This window comes from Melanotaenia boesemani, chromosome 1 (genome assembly GCF_017639745.1).
Source record: "Melanotaenia boesemani isolate fMelBoe1 chromosome 1, fMelBoe1.pri, whole genome shotgun sequence".
NCBI classification, from domain to species: Eukaryota; Metazoa; Chordata; class Actinopteri; order Atheriniformes; family Melanotaeniidae; genus Melanotaenia; species Melanotaenia boesemani.
The window spans coordinates 23,136,718-23,147,704 of NC_055682.1; the positions used below are offsets into that span (position 1 = coordinate 23,136,718).

General features: G+C 37.2%; 1 protein-coding gene across 1 annotated transcript; it reads left to right on the forward strand.

Moving 5' to 3' along the window:
- The first annotated feature begins 1,945 nt into the window (after positions 1-1,945).
- LOC121639775 (G2/M phase-specific E3 ubiquitin-protein ligase-like) lies at positions 1,946-5,901 on the forward strand. Its single transcript, XM_041985267.1, has 10 exons — positions 1,946-1,993; positions 2,371-2,534; positions 2,656-2,853; positions 2,946-3,032; positions 3,138-3,236; positions 3,511-3,665; positions 4,378-4,506; positions 4,781-4,921; positions 5,088-5,202; positions 5,303-5,901. Exons 1-10 carry the CDS (start codon positions 1,965-1,967, stop codon positions 5,518-5,520), a joined length of 1,335 nt encoding a protein of 444 aa, XP_041841201.1. The 5' UTR covers positions 1,946-1,964; the 3' UTR covers positions 5,521-5,901.
- The last annotated feature ends 5,086 nt before the right edge of the window (positions 5,902-10,987 follow it).

The window sequence follows — 10,987 nt, forward strand, 5'->3', positions numbered from 1 at the left end:
TCCCTACCTCCTTGTTACCTGTTTAGTTTCGGTTAAATTTAGTTTGGTCAGAATATTTCTATTTGGTAAAGAATCCTAAAGGTAGAGATAGGAAGACATAAACGGACCTCGGTGAAATTTTACTGAGTTTATGCACTTTGCAAATTTAATCCTACTTCATGCATGAGGTTGCCAAGTAGGGGACTTTTGTTGTTGTAGTTTTTGTTGTTGCTGCTGCTTTTTGTCTTATAACAGAAGCCTGTACTACGAAGTTTTTGTTTTATCGAGGTAACGAGGTAACTTCAGGGTTAACTCTGGGTTTTCTTGGTTAACTTCTTACCAAGTTGTATTACAGCGAATTATCTGGCTAGGGTGGATGGGTGGGTGGATGGATGGATGGATGGAAGGGTGGGTGGAATGATGAATGGATGGGTGGATGGATGGGTGATGGATCGATCACCTAAAATGAATAAAAGGAAGGAACTGAGGAAGTTTTGCCTGACAAATCTATGCTGTAACTCAGTGTTCAGATTACTGTTCATTTATGTTGTCCAATAAATTAATATTATATAAACTCCTGCAGTTAAGCATCAACATAGTCAGATATGTTCTGTCAGCATTCTTTCCTGGCTTTTGTTACAGCAACAGTGTTGCTTTTAGCCTGGATGATGTATTAAATTCTTCATTTTTTATGAAGAATAATTATCTGCTGCTCTGTGGTTAAGTATCTGCTCTGCAGGGTTTCTTCATGTTTGGGATTTGTCAGACGTGTGCACTGATCAAGTTGAGAAAACCCTAGGTTGGATTATTGAATTAATAACCAGCTTTGTAGTACCGCTTATTCAGAACCCAAATGTCTGAATAATTCAACCAGGTAACAGAGAGATATCTGGTGTATGTTAATAATGCTTTGTAGTACAGGCCTCTGATCAAATGAACATGATCTTGATAAATTATATGTGTGTGTAGCTGTGTGCTAATTTTGAACTTATAATGGGTGTTGTGAATCTTTGTTATTAAGGATTATAAATTTGTAACCTATTAAAAAATATATGAATGCAAATACAGAGGGTTTATTGATGTGGTTATCCTTCCTAACAGCTTTTATAATTGTGTTCTTTGTTTTCTATATTTAAAGCTGAAGTGGCAAGACTATTTGCACCATACAGGCCTAGACCTGCAAGGACTCCATTGAGATCACTTTCTTCAGGACCTACTGCAAAAAGGTTGTGTCGTACTATGTATACACACAGTTTTTTTTGCTTAAGTGACCACATCGGGGAAACAGTTCCAGCAAATAACGTTAAATTGGAACTAACAGCTGCTGGATTAGGAGAAAAACAGATCTCATTTCAAGGTAATAATATGCTAAACATGTTAATTATTATGTTGAACCATGATTATACAGAACTATTTTTTGTTTGATACATGTTAGCCTTTGTTTAGAATTCAGTCATAATAAATAATCGGTAACAATACTAGTTATTTTCTTCTATTTTTTTTGTCCCATTTCTATTTTATATGTAGAAATTGATGATGCATCCCCAAACTTCAGAGCCAGAATTGAAGATGCTTTTCCTCAGTTAAAAGAGACAGGAGGCTTTGAACTACTCAGGATCTCAGGAAACACCCGTAGCCGAAACCTAACCTTAATCCCATGCCCAGATGAGGGTTATACAGTGCGATATTTGGCCAGCCCTGGGACTGGCATTGGACGTGCAGTGATTTACATCAGGCCATTGCAGAAAAGCATTGTTATTCAAACTGTAAGTAATTCATTGGACAGTTGAAATGTTTCAAGAAAAAAATCATGAGCCATTAGTCATTTGTATTTGCTGCAAAGCATTTGTGTAATTCCACAGTTAAAGTTTAATTTTAGTGTTTGCTATTTATGTATCAATATTATGTAGACTCCAACATCACTGCAGCACCAGGGACCTCTGACAAGATGCTTAACCTGTGACAAGGATTTCCCCTTAAATCATATGCGAGATCACATGGGTAGTTGCCCAAGGTATGTCTATGCGCACAACCCTTATGCAATACATAATGTAGCATATTTATACGCTTCATAATTGCAACAATAATATGTAATGCCAGATTAGGTTCTCCCAGCTTGTGCTAGCCTGTTTTTAAACCGGTAATTATGTAATGTGGTAAGATTTCACAATAATATTTGTTCATTGTAAATTTAATCTTTTTAAAGACGCTAGACACAACAATTTCAGCTTGTGTTCTGCGCTTCAAAAAATCCCTGAGTTTATATGAAAGGAATGAGTGCTCTTACTACTTAGAGTTCACTTCGGTCATTTATAGTAGGTTAAATGTTATACAAACATCAAAGAGTTTGTTCTTTGAGATGATGTATCAAATTTGTGAACCCTCTTTCAGCTTACCCTCAGTTGCTGCATCACCCTGTGTTGACATGCAACGTAGGGGTGAACTAAATACCCCAAGCAGGTCTGAGGAGCCATCCTGTAGCTTCAGTGAAGTCAGGACAGAAGAAACACCTTTCACTAGTAGAGAAGAGGGGAATGGGACAGTATTTCACTCAGGTGAAGAATTTGACTACCTACCAGGGAAGATCATTAGCTGACATTAGCTAAGTTGTGAATGATTATGTGTGTTTTAGCATTTTCATCCAGGTCACTCATTTAATTTTTATATTTTTTATAGACTGGAGGTCTGAAGTAGATCCAGACAAAGCTGCACAGCTGTACAAGTCCAAATTACTCTCTGAACATGACAAGAAAAAGCCACTCTTGCTTAGAATGGACTTGCAAGATTCATTTGAAGACCAGGAAGGATCTTTAATATCCTTCTACAAGGCTTCAAAGATTGAGTGGGCTAGCCCTCTCAGCTGCAAATTAGAAGGTAATGCTATAATGTCAGAGTGATGGGTGTAGGGGGAAGAAAAGAAACATTTCACATACAGTTTAATCAAAACACATATGTTGTACCTATAGGGGATGTTGCTGTTGGAGAAGGAGTCAACAGGTTCTTCCTCTCAAAAGCAATGAGCCTTCTGCAGTTTGGATTGCACATGAATTTTGGTATGTTGCATTTGAGACTTATATTTGGGTGTGTGATTGACACCTGTTTAAAGAGGTTGCATTTGCCTTGTTTTTAACTGTGAAATCCTGGTTAAATGTGTGCAGGGGGCACCAAGATTACAAGACTTTTTGAGGGAGAAGCAGACCATTTAACTCCATCAACTGCACAGTTCCTTCTTGACAGTGACATGTTTCTTGTGGCAGGTATATAGGAGCGCTTGCTCTGCTCTTTTTAAGTGTTCTTGTTTTAAAATTGCATTAATCACTTTATTTTAGGGAATATTTTAAGTAGTCATGTTTTAAGCTTTGAATGCATCTGACTGGATTTAGTCAATTCATAATGGAATCAGCTACAGCATCTTACATACATACATACTTTCTTCCTTTTAACTTTTACATACATACTTTGTTCATGTCAGCATATTGGAACATATATAAAATAATTTATCCATTTTATTAATGCCCTTTTTTGTTTTAGGAAGAATGATTGGCCATTCATTCCTACATGGTGGCCCATCTTTTGCTGGTCTAAGTCCTGCAATAGTTCATGTCTTGTGTGGGGGATCACCAGAAACTTCAACAATCCACACTGAGGATTGCCCTGATATTGACATTCGTTCCATTATCCAGTCGGTAAGGAATTTAATTTGATTTACTTAATAAGAATGAATGTAAAAAATTAATGTACTCTGAAGTTGTAATACAGTAATTGGGGAATTTCTTCTAACTCTATATTTGAATCAGGAAATATATCTGATTAATCAGACTACAGGACAGGTTTCCAATTATTTTATACACATATATTTTATAAGTCACATTACTGACAAGTAACTTAAATTGAGCTGCAATTAAAAGACACTCTAACAAACCGCAAGGCAATTTGCATTGTTGCTTTTAAAAATGACATTAGTAAGTCTGTCCAAACATTTCCCATACTTATTTGAGTCAGTTCTGGATCGCAGGAGTATTGGAAATACTACAGCTGTATCCTTCATAAGAAATCATTATAAGCACTGATCTTGTATAACTATTGTTTTGAGCAGGAATAATCTCACATTATTTGTTAGTGAAAATGAATAAGCCTTGCAGTAAACACATTGGGGTTTTTCATTGTATTTTGTAGAGGGTTTTATTATTGTCCTTTATTTTGACAAATTTGTTTAAATTTCTTCTTTTGTACAACTCACTAGAGGAGGACTAGCAGTAATATTGCATTTTCTATCACAGACTATTATGAGATATAATATTACAGACTTAACGTCGTAAAACACACACAAAAAAACATTACTAAAGATCTCAACTGAGACCAAAGTGAGTCAGCTGTACTTAAACTCTGCTCTTCTAGCTGGAAGGAACTGCTGAGTTGACACCAGAGGAAAAGAAAGCTGTGCATGACCTCGCCCTGTCCTGGGACCTACCTGATGTCACTGAAGGCAACCGGAAGTGGTTGCATGAGCGGCTGTTATTCCATGCTGTGAGTAACAGTGTTTGCTGTATTTCTTTTTTTTCTTTTTAATAATATTGTTAATGTGTGTATGTTTTACAAAGTCCTATGCTTAAATGTTAGCAAGGTTTCCTTTGTTAGTCTGCACGTTATGTTTTGCAACACATATCTTCAGCACAATCTTACTTAATGTGATGGCTAAGGATTTATTTATTATATTGACACATGTGTACTCTTAATGTAGAGAAGTCTGAGGAGGCATATCTTCAACTGACAACCATTTTCTGTCTTTTATTGATTGAAGGTGATTTCAAGGACAGGCCGACAGGTGAAGCAGCTCAGGAAAGGTCTGAAAGACACCATGATTTGGGAACTTCTGAAGGAGAGAGCAGACATTGTTCCAAAGATTTTTCCAAGGAATTCAGAAGCTGCTCTCAATTCTCATGTAAATATGAAATTTTTTATGAACTGAAAAGAGCAATACTTAACTCATGGTGTTTTTTGTATATTGTTTTAATAGGTCTTGAAGACAAGAACATACCAACTTTGTGCCATGTTCTTTATATACACGAAGATGCACTAAAAGATAATGATAGCAACTTGTTTTGCAGTCAGTCATAGAAAGAATTTTGTGGCCTGTCATGGAGGATGATGAAGATGAGGAGGAATGCTCCTTAGATGATAAATGCAGAGTTGCTGGATATCTGAGGAACTTCATTGAAAATGGTACTTATGTACTGGCCAAACCATGGGTTTGTTTTCATTTGTTACCTGGAATGTAAAAGAAGACAGCTGCCTAAAACAGTTTCTATTCATCATTCCACAGCAACTTGCACACAGCTCAAAGCACTCCTCAAGTTTTGGACAGGATGGGAACTACTACCCAGTGAACTCACCCTGGAAATTGTCAACAGTGATTTACCAAAATCTTCAACATGCTTTGAAACACTTCGTCTTCCAGCACACTACCACGACTACCAAGTTTTTGTAACCGACTTGCAGGCTTGTCTCAACACTACTGATACAGGCTTCGGTCTTGTCTAGAATTTATTGGAGACACAGGGTTCCTGTTTTTTTTTTTTTTTTTTTTGCCAAAGATGGATTGTTCCTTATATCAGTTACACTACATTTGAAAGAGTTGCAGATTTTGTTGCACATGTTTTCTGAGAAGTAAAAGTCAGTTTTTACTGGAGTTTTGCAGCTCTTACTCTTGCCTGCAGGGCCCAAAGTTCTCACTGTTTTGTCCGACTGATAAAATTGAACCAAAGCTGTTATGTACATATCAGAGATGTAAATTAAAACTTTTGTTATGTACATCGATAAGATTTAACCACAGATGTTTGTATTAATAAAAACAAAGTACAACTTTAAAAGCAATTTCATTTAATTGAAATGATCTATAATGGGTGGGTACATGTTTTTAAATGAAGAGGTCATGAGATCAACCACGAGAAATGCAACACTGATAACTGATGATAATTTACAGGATTTTAGCCATATATCCAAATTTTCTAAAAGAAAAGTAATCTTCACAGTGACAATGGAAATAGCCCTCTTACTACCAATATGCCAGTATAAATAAAAAGAACTTAAAATTGACAGTGACAATTTTAAAAATGTGAATGAACTGTCAGGCACATGCCAAAAAAAAAAAGCTTCTGCAAAAGAACTAAAGTTGCTCTTCCTGTTTTGTCAGAATACATTATGCTTGACTCAAAGCTCTGAGGCTCTGAACCGTCTCCATATAAACTCCCAGCACTTGACTCAAAGGAACGCCAGGGTGGGGCAGGGCTGCAAGGTCTTGGGGACTCAATGGGCGCTGGAGTTGGACGTCAGGAACACTGACACTGGAAGTGCAGGGAATATGTGGTCCTTCCCAGTCAACACCATAATCCTCATCAACCTGAAATACAGAAAGAATAAAACTGGCAGGTATATAGAAATTCGCACAGGGCGACTAATTCAATAATATTATTTTACCTCTGAGGAATCTTGTCCCTCCTTGTCATTTAATAACCACAACTGCATAGGTGTGCGGTGGCTTGCTGTTCTTAGTCCATGATGGTTCCATGCCTACTTAAAACACTGAAGGCTGTGCTGAATATGTGACATGAAGCATCTGTGTAGGGCATACAGGTCAATCTCATCATCTGGATTTAGAACTCCATCAGCTTCCATCTGGATAAAGATGTTGTAGTAGAGATCAAGGACATTCTCATACACATCTCTCCAAAGGCGCTCGATTCTGTAAAGCTGCTTTAGACACTGTTCAGTCAATAGGATGGAAATGTTTTATGTCCTCACAAATTATGTCGAACAGACTGAAGAGGACAGACCTGAGACAGCACGATGAACACTGATACATGAAAACCAATCAGACATGAAAGATTGTTATTAAAGGCAACAGCAAATTCAAACTGTTGGAATGGTTAGTATCCCAAAGTAAAAATGGCCATGTGTTCAATTTTCAGCATTCTCAACTTTGCCTACCTCTGGTTATGAACACTCCTTCCAGTTATATGAGAATTCCTGTTCTCCCCACGAGTTTGGACCATGAATTGAGCTACCATCACATTTTCACCCCCCTTGTCAGATCTGTTTAATGAAAAACATGAATATTACTATAAAAAGCTGCATCTTTCTAGCATTAAATACACTAGTCACAAAGGTTAGGGGATATTCAGCTGAATGTCACAATCAAACTTAAAATCCACTTTATCCTTCAAAAGTTAACTTATTCTAAACCTTTAAAATCAACATGTTCAACCGCTCATTATTTAAGTATTTATTAGACATTCAACAGTTCTCTAAAAAGATAATTAGTCATAAAAATATAAGAAAGAAGGGTGTGAACCATGAATCGACCACTAAATGTTAATTTATAGTTTGAATTAAAATTTTCTCTTCATCACCCTGTTCCCATTAGACATCATCAGACCAAGACAACACCTAACACATGACAAGTTACGATGACTTGACATGACACATGATAAGTTACAGTTTAACCACAATTATTGTCAGCTTTATTTCAATAAACTGTTTGAAATGAAGGAATTACCATCAAATGATTGAACTTAAATCTCCTACATTCAAGATATAATATCAGTAGAGCCTTAACTTTTTTACATTTTCTAGAAATTTCACCTGAAAATTGATCATCCCTGACTTTTAGTAAGTGGTGCATGTAAGGATATATGAATTACAAACTACCCACAATTATAGATGTTATCATATTAGTTGTATACGTTATCTTAGAAAAATTGCAGAACAGCACATACCTAACTCGAGATGGAACACCATATTGGCTAACGGCAGATAAGAAGCTGTCAAGAACAGTCGAAGCTCTATTGTTTGTGGCACCACCAAGGTAAACTATTAGCCTGGAGAATACATCCACTCCACCATGGACAACTATCCTCCATCTGTTAAAAAAAGACATAATATATGAATAGGGCTAATATTTTGCACACAAAAATAGCCCCATGTCCAAAAACAACATGAAAAAGAGCCCATGATGCATATGTCCCCATGTCCACTTTGTGTAGACCTCACTCACAATAAAACTTCATAGAATTTATAGAATCCAACCCTCCATTTTCTGTACCGCTTAGTCCAATGCTGGACTTTTATCATATGAGACGTTAGGACAACTGGTCTGTAGTTCTCTGGTTCAGATGGTTGGGATTTTTCAGGTACTGGGACAAGGCAGGATATTTTCCACAGCACAGGAACTATTTACTGATTCAGGCTGGTGTTGAAAAGGTTCTTAAGAATCCACCATAGTAGTTCTAAGCAGGCTTTCTGAGCCCTCGGACTGACACCATCTCTGCCTGCATCCTGGAGACATCTCAGGAGACAGACCAGCTAGAGATGGAGGCGGTCTCAGTAGATGGTAGGGGGATGAGTTTGTGTTAAGGTCCATGACTGAGCTGCAGGGTGAGATAATGGTGTGACTGGAAAGTCTGTGATCTTCTTCATAACTTCTTCATGAGGAGTGGTTTTCAGTTGCCTGCAGATTTTTTCCATTTACCATTTAAAAGGATCCTCTGGTCATTCAACAGAGGCTTAGAGAGAACTGCAGTCCTAACAATTGAACATACAATTTTGTAGGCCACCATGTTACTACATTATAATACACCATTCAGTACCAAAATCAGAGGTAAAAATTTTTTACCTTATTAGCTTGTGATTCCCATCTATATGCCACAGACTGTTGGGAGCAGGAACATTGTACTGACGCCGCCTTGCAGTCTGGATGGTTAATCGTCGCATCAAGATCGCTTCTGGATCAACTCTCCGCATTGATGCCCTTAATCGATGCCCTGTTAGATTTTGCAATTGCAGACAATACTACTGAGGTAAGATGCAACATGTACTGTGTTATAAAAAAAAAGTGTAAAGGCTACTAGTGTATATAACTTCTTAAACTGACAGCAGCAACAGGTACAATTTGTAGAGATATATACATAAACTGACAAACTAATTTCCTATTTATTTTGGTTAGCTGAGATTTACTATATAAAATTCATTCTTACTTTGAATGTGTATGCCCCTGGATCGGACATGTCCTAGCATGATTTTGTAGCCAGCGTTTGGATGAGCACGCTGGATGCCCATCACCAAAGCATCCAAATCATCATTTGTAATTGGAGAGTATAAGTCTGACCTCCTGTTAGAAATAAATTACTATTAGAAATACATAAAATATATATCAACCATTACAAGCAACAACAAATGTTAGCTAAATTTTACTGGAACTTAAAACAAGCAAGTGTTCTGCTTTCTTTTTTACTTCCATTTCATTATGTTGTCAGACTCACTTCATCCCTAATTTTGATCTCACTTCTCTGATCAATAGTCTTATAAAAGTAAAAACAATTATCAATTTTCAATATATAGTTTTAGTAATAAATAATTTTAATTTATTATAGTAAATAAATAAATATTAGTTTAAGTTTTAGACAGAATAAATGGGAAATGCTGCAGGTGCTGAGAAAATTACAATGCCAACACTGCACTCAGCTTCCCATTCCTCACCTTCTTCTGTCATTCTCCCAGCAGGGTGAATTTACACACCACGCTTTCTCCCCATCTCCACCTAATCCTACTGCTGAAGAAGTCCTTACTAGATCTCCAGAAGTTATAATTGTAAAGCAAGACACTTTGTTCAGTATTTTAGACTGATCTCAATAGGCAGTTTCTGAAAGCAGCTGTAACAGTTGTTTTAGTATTACGAAGGAAAATATATTAGACTTTAAGTTTTCTTGTTTCTTACCGTAACCCCTCTTCAGACAGTCTCCTCTGTATTGTGCTGGATGACACACCAAACCGATGAGCAATTTCATGGGTTGACAAACCGGCCATCGCAAATGTAGTGAGCACAGAAATTGGTATATCCAAAGGCGGGCGCCCCGCTCCCGCGCTTGGTGTTTGGACTTCTTGTACACTTACTCGGTGCTCAATTTCTCTTAATCTATCTATTAGTTCTTCATCGATGTCAATGTCTTGAAGTGCACTTATACGGCCCAGTGTCTCGACAAAGTTCTCAATCGCGGCCAAAACACAATCTGATGACAAAGCACGCTCCTCAATATCGTCAGCAAAGGACAGCATATTGTCTCTCAGTTCTCTAAAGTAATCCATATTGTCCGCTTACACAGCCGTCCTGACCTCTGAACCCAGTTGATTCAGGACCTGACAGTTGATTGGACCAGATGGGGCTCTACTCTGATTGGTGAATACGGTTGGAGGACTCTGACTCCAGGTGGCGGATCAGAAATCACTTTCCACAAGTAGGCACTCTGACCACACCAGCGTCACTCAACAAACTCTGCCCATGTGCCCCGCCCCTTCATTTGAATATAAGGATCCGAAATAAAACAGAAGCACGAAATAGGCGCAGCACAATGTGGTGCTGCACTATATGTTGCTCCCAAAAATTACTCCAAAATAAAAGTGTCCTATATATATATATATATATATATATATATATATAAATAAATATATATATATAAATAAATATATATAAATAAATAAATATATATATATATATATTTATTTATTCATTTATATATATATATATATATATATATATATATATATTCAATAATTTAGTTATTTTTCTATTTATTTAATTTTGAATAAAACGGCTTTCCATAGAATGCGACATCTAGTGTATATGATTTTATACGACACATACCTTAACTCACAATCCCTCCTCTTTGTAGCTAAATGCTTCCATCTAGTGGCGCTTAGCTGCCATTGCCGCTACGGTCGCATGGCGCACAATTGGACAGGGAAAAAAATAACTTATGGTATCGTCAACTTCGTCATTATCAGCAGCCCACCGCCCGACAATTAAGGTTCAAACTGCAATTTCTGTCATGGTTGAGATGCACCATATCAGGAGATGAAAACGGTGATGGTCAAATAAGCGGGCACGAGGCGTTAGGCTACATGGCGCTGACGTTGGGGCATCATACTTCCTGTTGATGACGTTGCTGGCCGCTCC

Bases quoted from the DNA above. Each gene is read 5' to 3' on its own strand.
- LOC121639775 (XM_041985267.1), top strand. From the start codon at position 1,965: ATGCGAGATCACATGGGTAGTTGCCCAAG. The intron at 3,033-3,137 runs GTATGTTGCATT...AAATGTGTGCAG, and splicing joins TGGATTGCACATGAATTTTG to GGGGCACCAAGATTACAAGA. The intron at 3,666-4,377 runs GTAAGGAATTTA...CTGCTCTTCTAG, and splicing joins TTCGTTCCATTATCCAGTCG to CTGGAAGGAACTGCTGAGTT.